This window comes from Augochlora pura, chromosome 7 (genome assembly GCF_028453695.1).
Source record: "Augochlora pura isolate Apur16 chromosome 7, APUR_v2.2.1, whole genome shotgun sequence".
Taxonomy (NCBI): Eukaryota; Metazoa; Arthropoda; class Insecta; order Hymenoptera; family Halictidae; genus Augochlora; species Augochlora pura.
This window is the reverse complement of record NC_135778.1, coordinates 2,622,441-2,642,785: the sequence shown is the minus strand read 5'-3', so window position 1 is coordinate 2,642,785 and position 20,345 is coordinate 2,622,441. Positions and strand designations below refer to the sequence as shown.

Below are 20,345 nucleotides of genomic sequence, written 5' to 3'. Positions count from 1 at the left end.
TTATTCTTTATGAAATGATCTATAAAGCATGATATGATTTTCAGAAAGAATAGTGTTGTGTTCCACGTGTCCTTGTATTTTTCTTCGCTCTTGCCCACGCATCAGAGCAATGACCCCATCGGAGGTAGAATAACAACCAGCGGCGCACGTTGGAAACAGGTGGTGCAGATTGCAGCGAGGTGTGACTGAGACCGGTGCGCCATCGCTTAAGATTTGATTTGACTCGCAAGAAACTCGATCGGTAGATCGCTGATTCTAGTTCTTTCGTGGCTCGCTAATATTTTTTAAAATAATTGTTTATTTTAAACAGTTTATTCTGAAATTATTGTTTATGTTAAACAGAGTGAGACAGAAATTAAATGTCTAGTAAAACGCTAGCAAAAGTCGGATGGAAATTTGCGGGTGTATCTGAATTCATTTAATGTTCCCTTTAAATACGACAATGCAAATACAAAAGATACAGTTAATTATTTTCTAAAATATATTAACCTTCTCTCCCTCTCTTTCTCTCTTGCAGTAATCAATATCAACGTGATTCGTACAAAAACGGAAAAATCACCTCTTATCGCATGAAACGAGACACATCGTCGGGAGAATGTCATTGATTCGCGATAACGTGCTATCTCGAGATAAGAAGAATTTTTCTATCAACCGTGGCACGTGTGTTTATCATGCGCGTACAATGTAACACTGTATAATATATTTATATATATAATATATATAAATCCGCATTTTTAACAAAGTGCAATAAATGCAACGATAATTGCTTCCTTTTTTTGGCGAACAGTCTTGGCGAAGTTATATCATTTTACATTGCACGAAATATTTCGAATGGAAGGTCAGTCTTTCAATAGAATTCGTTTATACTGTCCTATGTGCACTTAAGCTGAACACAACGCGTATCTCGACCGTAGAAAATCGAATTTCACAGTGTCCCACGTTAAGTTAATATTCGACCGTTTTACAACCGTTTCTCCAGTTTCAGTTTCAACAACGCGAACGCCCCAATGTCCAACACGAAGTACAAGCACGTCAGAACGATCATGCAGAACCAGTAATCGGCTTGTTTCATGTCCACGGCGCTCAACAGTTTCTCTGGCACTGCGAAATGGCAATAGACGTCCGAGCAGGAGAGCTTCGGCCTGTTATAACTGAAATTACAGGAGATCATTTTGCGCCTGATTGAACATCAGAATTTGTTGATCGTGGTGACGCGCGCGCCGTCCACTACTTCGCGCTCGTATCAATGGAAAAGATAGTACCTGATCTAGGTCATAGTGTGTTTATCAAATTGAGAAAGGAAGACGAAAAACTATCGGAGCAAGACGAATAACTAAATGACAAGAAAAGTGTTTAAATTGAAATAGCAAACCGAGAAATAGTTGAAACTGTATGATTTGAGAGCAGCTACTAAAAATGAAAGTAGAGTTTTGGAAGTTCGTGTTTAACTAACCTAATTGGCCGATTACGATGAGAGTAACCGTTTGCTAATCCTACGGGAGGAGACTTGCATTTTCTGTCGTAACAATTTGTTTTGTGTATAATTTTCCCTAGTATCGCGCGAGACTCCTCCCTCAAGGAACAATCTATCTTGTCCGTATTATACAGGATTTAATACTGAAGCGTTCTTACCCATAGATAGCAACCATTACACCCTCAAAACCGTACTTAAGAAACGACAAGTGAAACAGCCAGCGCAGATACGGATGAGCATCTCTGAATTGTACAAAGAATCCGCTAAATATTAAGAAAGGAAGGATAAAAAGAGGTCCGAAGATCATGCCATGCTGAAAGAAAACAAAGTGGTCTACATATGTAACGGTACATTGAGATTACGAAACGGAAGCATCGAATTATCGATGTAATCGAATGGTAGACAGTGACGGTACTCCATTCTTTTTATCGGTTATACAAACCTGTAATTTCATTCCAGTGCCAATTAAGAGGCCGATCGTTTGAGCAACCATACTAATGGCGAAGCACATCAAGACGTAGAGACAGAAACGTCGGAGTTCCAATAGCTGGTCGCTCATGTAATATACTATGAGAATGTACATGGAGATCGCCACGAACTGAATCGGAAAGTCAGCGAGCTTATTGGCCAGATAAAAAGAGGGCAATCTGTACCAGCGGTTAAAGTGTTCGCGCGTGATAATTGGCAACTCCGAGGGAACTGTAAACAATAAACGCTAATAACTGTCAGCGAAACGGCAAAGTGGACGGAACAAATAGCAGGTTATCAACGGTAACATCCCGTTGCAATTATGGTCTTACACGTTGTGACGGTCGCGCTAAACGCGCTGAACATAAGAAACATTATGTTGAAGAAGAGAAGATTGAAGTTGTCCAGAACGTAGACCGCGTCCTGCCCGATCTTGAAGTATATTGTCCCAACGAGCAGAGCGATTATAAAATGCATCGCCAACCGTGTGAACGTCAATACCTGAGAAAAGAAAGCGCGACATCAGTTTCACAGGAAAGTCTCGTTTTACTCCGTTCCGTTAGACAATTGTACTTTCCTTACCTTATCCCTGGACAGTTTAATGGCATTTCGTTTGAGTAGAATGGCCACCTGTTGCAAAGAATTGGTAGCATAATCGGAGCTTTTCGATTTGCTACGGACAGGATCTATTTCCATCGGGTGCCGTTGCCGGAGCGCTTGGAACGATGCTGCTACATTCAAAGCGATAACTTCCTCCTGACAATTGACGTTTATATTGCTGGTTGACCTCCAGGCATTATTTTTTCCATTCTCAATGGCTTCTACTAATTCCGGCACGTATCTGCCATAATCTCCGTTGCAGATTTCCATCACTGGAAAAAGCCGCGGATAACTGACTCGAAAGATCGTTTTACCAAATACACGGTGGATCACTCTCGCGACGGATTTAGTATTCTCTCGGCAGCGAACGGACAAGGTGCGAGCGTGAATGGGTCGTGTGTCGAGATGTAGACCGATTTCCATTTACTCACAATAGTCGGCTGGATTGTAATGCGTCGGGCAATGCAGTCCGAGGCTGCTCAAATAAGGCACTAAATTCTGCGTGCTACCGCTGTAGACGCAACTTCCGTCGGCGACCACGTAAAGGTGGTCTATCATGTTCAGAAGCGACGCGCTCGGCTGATGAATCGAGCAAATTACCGTCTGCCCCGACTTCGCCAATTGCTTCAGCAACGTTATACAATACTTTGAGGTGACGCTGTCCAATCCGCTAAAAACAAAATAGAACAATTTCATTGCCAGACAGATGGCGTATTGTGATTAATTAACTAATTATCGGTATCAAGGTTCTCCTGGCGCAGGTTTCGTTTACAGATGCCCGCGGGCAATCGAGACGCCGATAATCGGCACGAGCTATTAATAATTGCGTGGCCGCTTCGGTCATAATTAGCAGACGACGATTCAATAAGCAGTCGTTCGAAGTTTGATCTTCTAGGGATTCATGCGAGCAATGGATATTCTTCTTCGTGGTATATGTATTATACCTAGTAGGCTCGTCGAGGAATAAAATTGGCGGACTATTGAGTAATTCCAACGCAATGGCCAATCTTTTCCTTTCGCCGCCGCTGAGCCACCCCGTGCGCGTGTTACGAGACGAGTCGAGGTTCATAGTGATTAAAATCTGGTCAATCTGGAAATAGTACGAGATTATTAGCTGACCGTGAAACGAAAATTTTAAACTATTTGAATGACGCGTTGGCACTTGACGAATTGAAATCAAGCGACGACGTTACCTTCTGCTTCTTCTGCTGTTGACTCACGACGAGCTTGAGATCCGCAGCAACGTCCATCGCTTCCTGTACGGTCAACAACGGCTGCAAATTGTCGTTCTGCATGATGTACGCAGACGATCGTTTAAATTCAGTGAGATTTCTGGTCCTTGAGTTCACCATTATGTTCCCGCTCACGCCAATCGTCCTGGAATTAAACAGATTCCGGGTTTGATTCCATCGAGAACACCGACCGCGTATAATAATGCGCCATTCATTGAATTTCAGTCAATGGCCTCGATCATTCATTAATGGCCCGATAAAGTATAGGACGCATGATTTAAAGCGTGCCCAACCTACTTAACAAGTCACTCGAAGTAGCCACGCATTCAATCGTTCGAATCATCTTATCGTGACGTAAAATATAATTCGGACTGATTGAAGTGGAATTAAACGCTCCGTACGGTTCATGGTTTAATAATTCAATTGCCCGATCACACGTTACCTGACACTAATAGAGCGGTGTTGGTCACTAACTTCACTGAAACAATATCTCGCAGAATTTACGAATAATACTATATCGTTCAAAAAGTATAGAATGAGTTATCGAAGAAAAATGTCTGTTCTTTCGATATACAATATACGAATCTAATATACTAAATGATTACAATCCAATTCTTCTAAATAATAATCCTAAGAAGTGGTCGGAGATTACATGTTTCAGTCGAGATAACAGTTGTGCCTTCCGGTCAAAATGGTTGCCGCTGCTGAACAATTGTTAAGAGCGAAATTTAAGATATGTTAAACACGGTTTCCATGGCAACGCGTCGCTGCACATGCGACGCGAACAAAATTTATTTCTTGTTTACCGAGATCAAACGCGTCGAAGGGGTGATGAAAACAGTCGTTTATCGTTCTTCCACGGAATAAAAAAGATTTCTTTGGTCACCCAAGGTTTATCGGCGATAACCGTATTACCAAGAGTGAACGACACGCAGCCGGGATTACAGCGCGGCATAAAGCGAGCGGAAATGCAAACGTTTGTATGCGTTCGATCGTGCGCTGTGACAGATTTACGCATTCAAGCCTCTCCTATCTAATCGCTGCCAGAATTTTGTACAGCGGTGTCGATTAATACAGTTAATCACACACAGTTCATACACTGTGCAGATTATACAGGGTGACCGACTTGAATAATCGCTAATAAAAACGGTAAACGTACTCGATGTACATTTTACAATTATTGAGATTGTAAAGAGCTTCTGTTCGCAATTATTGGATTTCCGTTATTCTGGCGTTGAACTCAACTTCACATCAGGAAAAAATATTTACCGAAGATGAATATTATTATATACGCATATACTTGGTGACAGAAGTTAAAAAAACTTAACATATAACGCGATGTAAATTTGTATCCTTTAATTTTCTTAACTTTCGTCGCTAAGCGTCTCTAATTATTTGAACGGAAAATTCTAATTTTTCGAACGGAGTATTTTTAGGTAACTTTTCGATAATTATTCGTTCGGTAAACTTGTAAACCGTTCACGTCGTCCCCCGTGCGCAGCTGCACGAAGAAAAGACATAAAAAACCGACCGAATAGGAATTGTCCGTGACCTTCTGGGTCGCTGCTCGAGTGCCGCCTTTTAAAACGATCGGGCTTCTTTATTCAAAACACTTTCGACCGGCGCTTCCGTCAGCCCTAATGACCCAGATCATGATCGATGCTTCCTCCTCGGACCGGTTTTCGTTCTATTCCTTTTCTCGCAACAGTCGTCGAACACATTTTACTATCTCGATCTATGGAACATTTTGTCGAACGTACAATATTTTCAGAGATAAAAGACGCAACGAACGTCTGCAAGTTCGCGATATTTGGATTACACGAGTCTCACGATTCATTGACAATATTGACCGCGCGTGCACTTCGCCAATAATAAAAAGATCCAGGATCAGGGTCGTGTCAAGCTCCCTCTATCTGTAGGGCCCGGGTCCATTCAACATTTCAGTCTGTCTGCTGACGTCAACCGATAAGAGAACGGAGGTTAAAGAAATGGTTAAGGGTCAGAGTCGAGCTGGGGACCAGCAACCGGTTCTCGGATGTTAATCGCGAACCCTTGTGTGAGCTTAAAAAACGTACACGAGAAATGCACAACTCAATTAATACAATACAGCTCTTGACGTACAGCTCCCACGTCGCTATGGAAATATTCGTAATCTTTAATAGAATCACGATGGTAACGATAACAATGCCATTTTTATTTATTGTCCGTTGCGGGTAAACGCGATTACCCTCTTGTTAGTCCCCAATTTTCAGAAAACGAGGGACTCGAAGCTGGCCCGTGGCCTCCTTCTAGCCCCTTCCAGTTTGTTTCCATTCCAGACTTTTGATTATTATTGGCCAAGTCACGCGTTGAATAAGAGACGCGATTAAGTGGAGCGGACGACAGAACTCCCTTACTCTTCGCGTCGATTGGTTTATTGGTCTTCTTGTTTGCGAGCGGGATACTCCCTTACTCACTGACAGAAATTGTGCCATTTTTTTTCAGCAACGCATAGCGCATCGGTATAAAACAATACTCGACGCTTCGAGGATTAAACCTTACTTTATTTTAGTCCGACTCGCGACGAACATTTCTAATAATAACTTATCGAGTACGACTGATATTTTGTTCTTTAAAATTGGAATAAAATTCTAATCTCTTCTTATTAATATTTATGCATTTTAGGCGCACGATGGCTCGTTATTATAGCGTAAGGATTTAGGAGACCGGGCCAGTCAACCATACAGCTATATTTGACAAATACGATTACGCTTGGTTCTACTAACACGAAGCCAGCCAGCACGTTCAACAGCGTAGACTTTCCCGCGCCAGACAGTCCCATGACCGCGGTGAGTTCCCCAGCTCTGAATTCGCCGCTCACATTCTTCAGCAGCTCCAAGTTCGCTGAAAAACAAAAATTAACAAAATGTAGCCTTTGCCGCAACAAAACAATCTGGGCATTACCGAAGCTAGAACGAGACGGAAACAGCGCGGATCATCTCGAATGTGATCTGGGGCACGTTAACATTCCCATTCCGCGCGCTTGGCCGACTGTGTTCAAGCCACACCCTTTCTCAACTTGCTCGGTTATGGCAACCTTGCCGCATAATACTTTGCGATATAATCATATCAAATCATTACAGTACCTTATTTTAATTAATTAATGCTTGATTTACTGGAAGCTCTTCGATGAAAGAGCAATTCATTAAAAGAACGCTGAATCATTTGTGTTAATTGTATTTATACTTGTAACTCTAATATGCATTTTATCGATTTGCATATTTTCCATACTGCATATGTTTCTCAATTTCTTATTTTGTTTTTAGTACGTTAAATTCTTCAGAATATAAATTAATTTTTGCTTCGTGCAATGCAAAGCAGCGAATATTATACAGCTATTCCGTACTATGTTATATTGTATTCTATTTTATTGTAAGCGTACTACTTTCAACAAATTTACCTAAGTTTCAAACAAGATTCTAAACGTCTATTTTAGGGACAATTTGCATCTATTTTACGTTTATTTTACCATACATTCTGTAAATACGTTGCATATGTTTTACGTATATTTACCACACATTCCCCACGCATTTTACATATATTATAGCACATAATTAGACACATCAAGCTTGCATAAATAATCGCAGTCCACTTATCGATCATCTATTGACCTTCTTATCGCGCCTGGTTGAACAGCTGGCAAATTCAATTTTATCGTCGCCAGCCAAGTAATTAGGTGACATTAACGGGACATTTGGTCAAAATGCAATAACGGAACGGCGTTTCGAAAAATCGCCGAATTTAATAAACGCGGATATAGGATATGTATACGTATAGGCGCAGTTGTGTGCACATGCATCGTTATACGGTCGGACGAGTTCTATCCGAGCACGACTGACCAACTTATCGCACGCGTCGGATGGGACAAGGTTCATCGCTCGCAGCGAACCGACGAATATACAGCGAAAGTCTTTATTTAATTTCAGGAGAGAAACACCGATTATTTTTCTAAAAGTAACACGCTTTGAACTCTTCGTCTTCGTATCGGTCCTTGCTTTCACCTTGCAGAGCCTGTGCATTTCTCTCATTCCGCGAGAGAAACTCTCAATCTGCTCGCGGGACGATATCTGTAGAATTGACGATATTTACAACAATTCTGTGCTTTTTTTAATTTATCTTCATTTAATTTTATTTATTACTATTTATCTTTATTTAATTCTATTTATTACTATTTATCTTTACTTAATTTTATTTATTACTATCTATCTTCATTTAATTTTATTTATTTCCATTTCTCTTCATTTATTTTTATTAATCTTTCCGTTCCTTCCAGTATTCCTTCCTAACAGCCATATCTGTCTGATTGAATTAGCCAACTATTGGCCGATTAAACGGCCGTTTAAACAGGTCGGGTCAAGAGAGACCCGGCAGCCGCACAGGCTGGGGCTTGAACACAGCGAAGCGAGATCGAACGTCGACGGGATCGACGGTTGACCACAGAAATTTTTTTTGCGAAATGTCACGCAAAGCAGCACAGATATTGCACGGTAACCGACCGCCAATTAGCCGCTAATGAGGATTCGTGATAACGCCATGTCCTCACAATTAATTCCCCATGTCCTGTTTTGCGTATTAATTCAATGTCGTCGCTCGTCGACGTTTCCCAACGAGTTTCCCCGAGAACCGTGGAAACGTCGAACGGTACGAGCCCGTGCATCGGGGCATCTGGAGTTCGAACTTTGAATTCGGCCGGATACGTTTCGAACTATTCGAACACCGTTCTTATCATCCGCCGTACTCCTTATCGCGGTAAACCTCCTCCGCGACTAAGGCGACGGAGGAACACCGAAACTCTGACGTTCGGTGATTTGATAACTTCGATGAAGACTCGTAACTGTACAGCCCGAAACGGTTTGCCCCGATAACGCCGCGAAATTAGTCGAGTTAGCCAAACACGGCCTTGAAATTTACTTCTAAAGACATCAATCTTTCAATTTGCTCTTTATCAGAGTACCTTGACGGTTGGATTAAAAGAAATCAGAAGAAGAGAGTTACTATACTTAGTCTTAAGTTAAAATGTATTTTTTTCTTTTATTATTATTTATTCTCATTTCGCGTAGACTTATTAGTCTTTCTATCGCTGCTAGCGTAACAGCCCTTTTTGTCTCATTTTATTGCCGAGAATTAACTAATTAGATAACCGTTTAAAGTAAATATCGGGTCAAAAGATACCCGGCAACCGCAGGCCGGTGGTTAAACACCGTAAAACGAAGTTATCAATCTTCCAATTTGTTCTTTCTCGTAACACCTTGAACCGCTGGATTAAAAGAAATTAGCAAACGCGATGGTCTAAACAGGCTCTCAAGTGTTAACAACCGATTCCAACAATTTCTTTTCAATGTTTCTAAAACGTTCGCTGTCAATGGAGCCGGATAAATACCGGCGTCGGAGAGAAATAGATAGGTCGACGAGGGCAATATAGAGTTAACTCATAATACGAGATTAACAAAGAATCCTGTCATACGCGTCGCGAATAATATATGTATGTATAGCAAACGTTCGAGAGGGCGAAGATGCGAACCGTTCCTTGGACAATTGTCCACCATCCAACAATGGTCCCATTGAAATTGTCTAAAGACGATTCCGTCGGGCGTTCATTATACGTATACAGCTCTTTTTTTGCCGCGACGGTTCTTCGACCATGTTTATCCCCGTGCCGTTCCTCCAGTGGTTCAGGGTTAATAAACTCATAACAGCCCGGCAGCGCACACGCGCGCGCGCGCGCACGACCGACCGACCACTATTGTGCCCGCTGTCTATTTATACGTTCCGGGACGAATTCTCCGACAGCATCCGAAGCCGAGTGTAGCTCGAAGGGACTTCCGACGTGCGTGACTTTTAAAAAGCAACCGCGCCAACAGCGAAAAATCGGCCACCGTTCGCTATCGGTTTCGCTCGTTCATCCCGTCGCTCCGACGTTTCATATTTTCCAAACCGATCAATGCCTATCGATCATTTCTTCTTCGAACAGGAAACCGCGTTTTATCAGCGAAGAATTTTTTAATTAAAATCCTTGCGGTCGTGTATGTCCATTCTCATCTGCCAAAGCCATTCTATTTATTCCTTTTATCTTTACCTGAAATTAATTATTGCGTTACTAATATGTAAACTTTAAAAAAAAAAATAATAAAAATTGTTTTTCCTTTTTAATACTGCGTATTACGTATAAAACTGTTCATTCGGCAAAAATTAATTCTAAGCAGCGTAAGGGTTAATTTCAAATATTTCACATCGCATGTCAAAGTTTTACTTTCACAAAACAAAAATTAAACTATTAGATTGAATTATAAGTAACTTTCATTTCTACATCGCACAGAGTTATTTTGCTTCCTTCAGCACCTATCTACTTTTTATTGTTTGTATCTTACTTATCTCGAGCCTTTATCTATTTAGCGAAAACTCGTTCGTCCCGATGACTCACAGCGAGCAGCCTAACGCGTCGAATGATTTCCTCGCGGCCCCCCGAAGACTGGAAACGCGTGAGTCAATACGGCGAAGGAAGAAATCGTTTCGATCTGAAATCGTACGGCCGGCCATGGCTCGATTAATTATGGTAAACCATGCCGCGCACGGACGGGAACAATGATAGATAATAAGTTAAGTGTGTATCTCAGGGGACGACATTATTATTGTGACGAGTTCAACGTTTCCCGTTGCGCCAATCCGCTGGTCTGCACTTCACCCATGGCCGACCCACTTGTTGTTCGAGTCAATCGTAACAGTCTTTACGTTATAATTGTTATTAGCGGACGTCCCTTATGCATGTAACTCGATCGGAAATGATCGTTCCATTTGCGTCGATACAGGGTGTTCCAAAAGCGACTCGCAATAGGAAACCGATGGGTTCCTAAAGTAATTTGGAGCAAATTTTTCCTTTGCAGAAATGCAATCCGCGGCGTTGTTTACGAGTTATTAAAAAAAAAAAAAACACTGGCCAATGAGAGACGAGATCAGCTGGCGCAAGACGGCCGAGCCAATGAGTGGAACCGGGCTTTATTCACTGGTTGACTTGGTCTCCGCCTTTTAACCGAGCTTGTCTCYCATTGGTCAGTGTTCTTCTCTCAGTGGTCACTTTTTGTTATGGCTAAAATTTTGCTACGGCTTTCAATCTTCGATTTCATCGTAATACAAGGTAAACATATCTCGCGTAATTCCGTCGATGTTTTAATTGTAATAAAGCGCGGGTATTCAATATTTGATAAGAGATCCGTTCATAATCGGTTCCAAGAAAAATGATTTTTTCATCGCGCCCTCGCATGTGCTTACATATTCATGACACATGCGTACTTGCAACATTGCGGATGTAGATGGCATTGCGTGTAGAACTCACTGTCGAGTGTACATCGGCTACGTGCGCGCAGTGCCAATTAATTTTCGATCATCGAAATATTCTTAATGGCAGCTTGATCCGGCGGTTTCTGCTATTATTTTGCAAATGAAATAGTTGCAGCTATCGTTTTCGGTCGACTGCTATGTAACGCTATATGGAATTATTAGCAACGCATCTACGTGCCTAGTACATTCGAGACGAATAAATAAGTTAACGATACGAAATATGAGTAACAAAGTACGTTATAAGTAAATATACAAGTAGACGATACGAGTCATAGCGATTGAATTACTCATTAGAGATGGCGGATAGTGCCGCTTTAAAAATTTAAAAATAACCAAGAGCTGTCAGAAAATTAATAAAAGCCTTTAATAAACAAAAGCTGATTAAAACGTTAATTTGTTTCTGTTGTAAGTGGACTGCGGATTGTCGTGTAAAAATAAAAATCCCGAAATTATTCTGTCTGCGTAGACACTTCCTTTTTTAACAATTTTATCAATTATTAAGTAATGCTATAGTATTCTTAAATCGTTTCAACTATGTTTCGTACTTGATCCGCTGCTTTATGGCTTCAACGCTATACCTACGGAGCTTTAAAGTAATTTATTGCTTTATAATGACGAAAAGACTGCGTTTATTTGAATGTATCGCTATTTTTATTATAATGCATGCTTGAACATTGATATTATTTCAATCTTTCTTAAAGAAAGAATCTTTACGATCTAGGTAATTTGAAAATAAAAAATGCGAGAGCGGCATTGATAGGTTTAGTGTTGCAGTGCCGCGGTAAATCGGAGACCTGCATGACCGACGTCTGAGCCGCGCGCCGCGCCTCCCATCTGGTACACATAGTTGTTTCCTCTAATAAATGTAATTTAATAGACTCGCTCGACTCACCTTTGGACAGAATCCACGGCCGCGCTGTGTAGGAGACATCCTCGAAGACTAGAAATATCGACTCGTTGATCTCCATCGCGTCGTCCAATTTTTTGGTGCTGGTCGGCGCGTTTTCCGAACTACGCATGGCGTGCCTCAGCTGCTGTTGCATCTCGATGAGTACTTTCGTGCCCATTCTCTATCTTTTTCTCGGCACGGGCATTCGGATACTGGGCGGCGCGCTTTCTCTTTCTTTTCCGTACGCTGGTCGATTGTTATCAGGCTCGCTAAACACACAACGAAACACGCTTTTGAGAAAGTTACGCGAACCCGCGTGCCCCGCGTACGGGTCCCCGTTTAAAGGAAAAATTCAAAGAGACGAGACACGGCCACGGGGTTCGGCGGATAACTGGTTGTCGCATTTCACAATCGACCGTGGGCGGGCGCGCTTATGGTTTCGGGTCGCCACGCTAAAACCGAGCGGACACAAATCTCGCGATCTTTCTGCGTTTCGCTCGTGACACGCGACGCGTCGATTATCGCGCCGCATCAACATTGTTGACAACCAAGCGCCGATCTTACGGAAACTAGTGTTCCCACTATTTATGGCTAGCCCCCCCGTATTTGTTTCACCCTAGCGCACCAGGTACTGCGATATAAACGTCGACCCGGGTATATAAAGATACGCAGCGGACCACGAAATTGTTCGCACACCTTGCAACACGAAATTTACCGAGGTCCGAAAGCGACTGACAAAAATTGTCTCGTTAGAATTACGAGGTGGGGTTTGTTCAATTTTTTTTACAATTTATAACACCGCGAAGAGAGAAATATATTTGGGAATTTTTTAATGGCAGCAGCTTTGTGATCTCGATAATTGAGCTGTTCGTTTTATAAGTGACCTAAATTCATTTACAATAAAATTGAGATATTTGAGGGTTGCGTTCCAAAAAATGAAAAATAAGTATACGTACATGATATGTACATGATGGTTGCAAGATTAAAATAATAATTGAAATAATAGCAGTAATATATTAAAATAATATAATTCAAAAATATAAAATATAACTAAAATAGTAGCAATTATTAAGTGACGTATTAGGTCATTTACAAAGTAAACGGTTCAATTATAAAACAAAAAAGTGTACGAACACTTTCTGGGCAGATTGTACATACACGAAGGAGCAATCATGGTAATCTGTCTCCTCATCTTGGCCGTACTCGATGGCTTCGTTATACTATTCGAAGATCGTGAAAGAATAACTGTCCTGAACCATCGTCAACTGTTCTGCCGTACTCGAGCAGAAGAAATTATTCTCCGTAGAACTCGAGCAGTATTATAACTTGCAGAATTCCTCCGACAATGGCACTCGTGATTCCGATTAAATATTCTCAGCCGAAGCACCGTTAATTGGTTCAGCTTGCGGAAAAGTCTTTCCTTTTTCTCGTCGAGCGACCTCGCGACACGGGACATCGATGCGACTGAACGAACAGCGGGCCGGTTAATTTGTATTGCAAATTCACGTTACACGCGATACCCGAGTAATCGAGGAAACGTGAACTCACTGTGCACTGCCGGAATTATTACACGCAACGAACAGCTTAAAATTCACGTCGCGATGGACGTTGCTGTGTTGGTATATATATGTTCGAAACAACGAAATTAGTCGCTTCTGGCCGAAAGTGGCGCAGACGGAGCCAAAAGAATGCAGTCCCCGTGTGCCAGAGTTCGCGATCCGAGGTGCGATCGAAATTTCAGCCGCTGCTGTTCTCAGTTCGCCGAGAAGATCCGCGTGGTTTCGCGAGATCAGAGGTGAAACCGCGGCGTCGCGGCGCGAAAACCGGGTTCGACGACGCTTCGTTTCGACGCACAATTCATTGTCGAACAATGTACACCACCGGGCTTGCGAAGCCGGTTTCGCTTCGAATCGTCTTGCACACGCTTCTACGTCCTCAGCGGAACGGAGCGCGTCGTGAACTGCATGCGAATCGGGCGGCCAAGAACGGAGGTCGTCTTTAGCGGTTTGCGTTTGTACTACGGCAGCGCGCCTTGCGTTTCACCTTGTTCTCATATAAATTACCTCTTTTTACCTCACTTTCTTTTTCCACCGATTATTTATTTATATAACGGCCAAACGACATCTAATTGTGACGTACGCTATGGGCATTGAAAGTATCGATGCAAATTACTTCCGACTTTGCCGTATAATTTACGTCCACGGTTGCAAAAAGCTCCGACAAAGACGCAGCGAGACGGTGAGATCGTTGATACAGGGTGTCCCGTGACAAATGTATACATAGTTTGTATAATTCGGGGCGTACTTAATTTCGATCATTTCAGGGTGTAATTAATGGAAAATAATAAGCGGATTAATATTAACTTCTGAAAAAGACTCTCTATTTTAAAAATACTATTCTATATCTGTTTGATATAAATGCACGAGGATGTAGCAAAAGTATAATAATAATAATATCGCAAGCGGTATCAAAACAATATTATTTTTTAACATCCGCGGTAAGAGAAGAACATTCTACGCAGGTACTTTTGCAATTAAAATGTCAATTACGTGCCAATGAAAACCGAAGTCGCAATTAATCGATCTGTGTATACATTTTTCGGGACATCCTGTATATTAAATGACGCATTCCGCGGTGAACAGTCCTATTTCGCTCGGAGCGAAATAATTTTCTTCGGAAATTTCGCAGTGTAAATGAATCGCATCCAAGGTCATCGGCACGGGATCGCGGCAATCCCTTTGAGGCTGCCCTCCCACATACCATCGTCGGACGCAAGTGATCGCAGCATGCAGCGAGGCAGCAACGACACTATGAATCCGCGATCGACGTGTCCGTCCAACGTGCAAAACGAACGTTTTCGAACCAAATCGCACAGACTTTTTACTTCATTTTGTTAACGAAATCAGTGATCAGCATTTTTTCAAATAATCGTTAAAGTATATTAAACACGCTCGCGTTTCACATTCATCTGCTACTCTTAGCTATTTCTTAAGCTACTTTTCTGCCACAGGAACCGCCTGCAACAATCACATCGTTTGCAAAAATAACAATACGAAGCGCAAGTTAATAAACACATTGAACGAATATATAGTAATAATTTGTACTAAAGAATTTTTAAAAAATTTGTACCAAAACCGTAGTCAGAAACATTGTAAAATACCAGACTTGTTTTAATCCGGCCATCTGTTTCTGCGATTTATATTTCCGATTAATTGACAACCTCAAAAAGCATCGCTACGCCAAATATAGTCTCAATTGAAGACAATCTGTACATTTTGACCACGATTTCAGCGAAATTCACCACTGTCCAACCGTTCCTGAAAGTCTGCCGCCGAATCTCGTGCTTAGACAATCAAGAACTCCTTTATCTACCGTTAATGAGTCACGTGCCGCCGAGACGTTCAATGAAAGCGATCGGATACAGCGTCGTACATTCGATCAAGCAGCCGACCTTGCCCGAACCGTTTCGTATACCTCTCCGTGTACTATTACAAAGAACAACACCGTAAACGCGCCGGCCCCAGAGGTCGTCTCTAACGTATTAGTTAGGCTTGCGCACAGAGGCGGGTCGCGACACTGTCGCATCCGACGCCAGAGACAAAGCTTCGTAATCTCACATCCCTACCTAGTGGTTAAAAAGCAGTTAATAATCGAGCACGTCGGAATGCGTACCGCGGTGTTGCGAACCACGTCCGCTGACAGAATCGTCTCATCGTCTCGTTCAATTATCATTGCGGCAAATTGTCAGATCAGATGGGCGTTATTTTTTTCTTTCTTCATCGACGAAACAAACAATCGCCTTATTCGGTAAACGACCGATGTGCGAAAGAGATTGCCGAACGATGATTCGCGCAGTTGACTGCGAGATCACGCGACCGTTTTTACAATGATCGTAACAATATACATTGCATGAGAGTCGTACATATGAACACTCGATGTATGTAATGCAATGCAAATGAGACCCTCTACGTACTTCAATGTACCGAATGACTGAATAAATAACTAGAGGAATAGGGAACTCTTGATAATAAACAATTTAAACATGTAGCTAAGTTAGAAAAGGACGCTCGTGTGATCAGGGTTTTTTACTTTGTCGCGACGCAAGCATTTCGTGCAGCTGTTTAGGGTGGGCGTCGCGTCGCGAGACTCGGGGATCACGCGCGTCTGAAGAGAGAGGGGTGCTGTTTCGAGAATGCATCTTATGGGTGTGAGTGCTTCTAGTGGATAAGACTGTATGCTATGCTGTATGGTAGAGCATCGTCGGGAACGGTTACGGACACTGTACCGTTAGTCGGTCGCTGTTATTTTTTTTCTCAGCAATCTAATACATTTTCCGATTACGCGTTACAGATTGGCCGGCTACGTCGCGCAGCAAATAATTAACGAGCGTACCAGTAGCTAAACGCGTTCGCGTCGAATAGAGTGCGAACGGTTGATAGATACTGCTGCGTGGTGTCAGATGACCGTTTGGTGTTGCGGATGTAGGGAGCCATCGTGATGCGTATGACTAGATTTGTTAACAGCCAACGCGCCGGAAAAATCGTCGAAGGAAACGTCGAAGCCGACGAGGTTTCGGGCGTTGTTATTTTTTTCTGACTCACACAGAGCGGACCGAAGATAAATCGGCGAAATCAGTGTTATCCATTTTATCATTTTCGCCTGTACCTGGAACACTATCGGGCTATCTGATACTCGATATCCTACGTTTATCTTTAAGGATGCTTCCTCGATAACATTGTAAACATTCGACTTTGTCTTATGACAAGGGTACACAGGCAAATCGAAAAATAGTTTAAGATAAGCCGCGTTGCTAATTAGACGCGTGAAAATCTGCAAGCGATTACCAGCTTTTGGAATTTGTAGATCGGTCGATGGAAGCCGTACGAGTTAAGTCAACAATTTCGTAGTGACTAATTGGTAGGATACCGATCACAAATTGTTGAAGATTGTCTTTAGATTAAATACAGTAGAACTCCATTTATCGCCTTCCTTCCCGTTAGGTGATTTTACATGTAGAAAAAAAATCGGACACAAAGAATAGCGTGTACTTGTTTAAGATCTTGTTTCGCCAGGTCTTGTTCTTCAATATTTAGAAGCAGAGCTAGTGGGCCACGATCAGACGGGCTAGCTGATTCCTATTGAAAGGAAACTTGAATTTAAAAAATGCAGCTTTGACGATCTACCTTTACATGCGGAATCACCGTTCGATTGTCCTATGATTCGAAAGTAACGCACCATTTATATACTGAACGCCAGTTTTCTGAAGTTTAGCTCCTATTATCAGAACTAATATGTACAGGCGATAGGGACAGTCTGTGAGACTCTGTTATGTGAACCATTCAATTACATAAACTGTTGTGTCTTCCAATCTGTTGATAGAAATAGAGTTCTACTGTAGTTAAGTCCACGCTCCGCGGGTTGAATGAACGACAAATATTTACCGTATGTATCTGAACAAACAGCCTCCGTAGAATAGTCACTCCACTACTTACGACAATGGAAAAATAATAAAATCAATTGTTAAATAAAGAGAAACATCTTACGCGTATTGAAATCTTCATAGATTGATAGAAAGAGCTAAGTGGATACGTGACGTAGTGTCTGCCGATATGAATATTCGAAATGTCGCGCAAAAAATGTGTAAATCGAACTACGTGGAAGAATTCTGTCGCATCCATATTTTGCTTATTTGTTCCCTTCAATAACGTGTTTTAAGCGATACGATTCGGATGTTTTGAATGCAAATGTCAGGCGATTACGAATTCGATTCCCAGCTCTCATTCGTTTTTCTTCTCGATGATAATGCAATTCAATCACAAGGAAAACAACTCTCATCGCATTACAGCGATTTTTCTATACTGAAACAATTGTGTTCAAACTTCGTTACATTTTTATATTCAACGACTATTTCTTCCAAGGAAAAGAAACTGCAAAAAATTCTGTTGCATCTTCATCGTAAATTGATGGAACGACCGTAATGAGAACGAAAATTAATTGTAAACTAACCGGGGATACTTACAAAGAGAGAGAGAGAGAGAGAGAGAGAGAGAGGCGGTAGAGTCTGCTGAGAACGTTAACGCGCGACAATCCTACGCAACGTCCATCTTTAATCACAATATCCGCAGATCACTGATTTATCACACTGTGTCACTTGGATAGAGGTTCCGTAGATCCGCGACTGAAATCAAGAAACCGCGCCGGCTTTTATTTTTGTACAGGTCATGCGTGCGGATGAATATTAGAACACGAAAGTACACTTTCGGCAAACGCGGAAAACAGGGACGCCTACCGCGATGATCCCGCAAGCGCGCGAACTACTACTTTCGTATACACGTGCCACAGAACACACTTATGCACGCGCCCGTTGTTCGAAGGGAAAGAAGAGGGTGGAACGCATCGGTGCGCGCCAAATCGTAATCCCGGCGCGTCGCGAACAAAGTATTTATATATCTTAAACCGTGATGTTATTTATCAAATGCTATCGTAGCTTATAAAGTCGCCATCGATTTAAGAAATCGATCCGCGATAAAGTAGCAGGTGTGCAATTCAATCGGCGGAGAAAAAATGTAACAGACAGTTCAACAATGTTTTGCCACATTATCGACCAACTTTTGTGTGTACATATCTATATATATACGCGGTCTTTTTGCTCTCTATATTCGTGTACGTTTATCTTTGGAAATCCTTATCCGCCGCGAGATTCCATTCCAAGCAGCCGAGCTTCCTTTGGTCGATCGCGAAATGGGATCGTCGCCGCGGGTACTCTTTTGTAAACGGAAAGGCGGATGCGTACCGTGCACCGTGGAAAAAAAGACTGCTCCGAAAAGAAAAGCCACACACGCATCGGAGCCGCGACGATGCGATACCATCACCCTCGACGCACTCGACGACGACTGAACTATTAGCGCCTCCTATCTGCCCGCGCGTCCTTGTCCTGGCACATGTTGAAAGTTAACTGACGACCGCGCATGCCAACTGTCAGCCGCTTCATAATCACATTCAAGAAACTTGTATTATAGACTGATTCGAAAGTTTTATTACTGGATTTTGCCACTTCGTTCGTTTATTCAGGGAACGTTGTAAATCAACGGCGTGTTCAGACTATTCCGTGCATCGAACACCTTTTCTAGAAAAACAGAGAATTTTTTTTATAAAATTGTCATTCGGACGTTGGAAAGGATACATAGATACAAAATGGACGTTGAGATACTTTGTTGCACGGACTGGTATGCGAACGTATTTTCAAAATAAAAAATAAAATATTTCGAACTGTAGTTTTTCGAGTTAGTCGAATACGACACCCGAAAAATTTGAACGCTGCGCGCGGCTCATAAATTCGGACGTGTTCAACTGTTAGAGCAGTAGAGTCCGGGCGTAAACGAGACCAATCACTACGCATAATACCAGCACACAGAAAGCGTTGTCTGCAGCTTGATTATATTCGTGACGCCTTATCTTTGACATGCCTGTTTGAATTTCTCGCACAGATGCTCGGAGCTAAATTACATTCCATTCGTAATATTATATATGTGTGGCTTCGTATGTTTCGATTTCATTCGATTATACCGCAAGTTATTTTAGATTTCTGAAAGAAAGAAAATAATATAACCCTTCTCTACGACACGTATATAACTTGACAAGCATACCGTGCATTTATACGTTGCCAACTAGTTGTAATCCTCGCCAACTCGACAAGGTTACCCGCAAAAACTTTTCTGGTATTATTTTACCCATGCGACATTCGTTAATGCATCTTGGACGTTTACGTAATTTCTCTGCTGTATCGAAGGGTCTGCTAGGGCCTAAATAAATTTGAAAATTCAGCGGAACGTTTTACATTTTTAACCGTACGACATTTTCACGAATGTAGTACATAATAGGGAAATTCGACGGTTACTTGGTAATTCGAATGCTAGAATTAAGTTAACCACAGATTCAAACTCATAGCATGTAAAATGATTCCGTGTAATTGCTAGTCAATTTCTCGACTGAACCGCCCTCTCAAAATTTATCTTAAACTATTTGCATTATCAGTGATCATCCTTACCGACCAGGTCTCCGGGTAATAAGTGCATTTTCGCGTCGTTGCCTGGCATTGTCGGCGAAATAAAAGGCGCTGTAATCAAGCGGTACCGTAATCGTAACGGTAATTTTTTTCATTTTTCTAATTTCGTTCGTATTTCTACATCCAGAACAATAAAAACGATATTTATAATAAGAAACAAATCTCTGCCAACGAGACTGCGATTAAAATCGCGACGGGAAATATCTCGTAACACTTAAAACGTTGTGTGCACTAGTTATTATC

At 41.9% G+C, this 20,345-nt stretch overlaps 1 protein-coding gene across 5 annotated transcripts; it reads right to left on the bottom strand.

Annotated features, from left to right (window-relative positions):
• Positions 1-395: 395 nt before the first annotated feature.
• LOC144472892 (ATP-binding cassette sub-family G member 4) lies at positions 396-18,969 on the bottom strand. 5 transcript variants are annotated; one of them, XM_078186320.1, is made up of 12 exons: positions 18,831-18,969; positions 18,057-18,215; positions 12,041-12,306; positions 6,540-6,657; positions 3,736-3,919; positions 3,487-3,632; positions 2,974-3,212; positions 2,525-2,814; positions 2,275-2,443; positions 1,917-2,173; positions 1,633-1,787; positions 396-1,151 (listed from the first exon to the last, which is right to left on the bottom strand). In XM_078186320.1, the coding sequence occupies exons 3-12, from the start codon at positions 12,213-12,215 to the stop codon at positions 962-964; spliced, it is 1,923 nt and encodes a 640-aa protein (XP_078042446.1). In that variant the 5' UTR covers positions 12,216-12,306; positions 18,057-18,215; positions 18,831-18,969; the 3' UTR covers positions 396-961. The 5 variants fall into 5 exon arrangements, with proteins under 5 accessions (XP_078042446.1, XP_078042449.1, XP_078042450.1 ...); XM_078186323.1 differs by having other exon boundaries at positions 18,705-18,837; XM_078186324.1 differs by lacking the exons at positions 18,057-18,215; positions 18,831-18,969 and adding exons at positions 13,196-13,501; positions 13,586-13,988.
• Between the last annotated feature and the right edge of the window lie 1,376 nt (positions 18,970-20,345).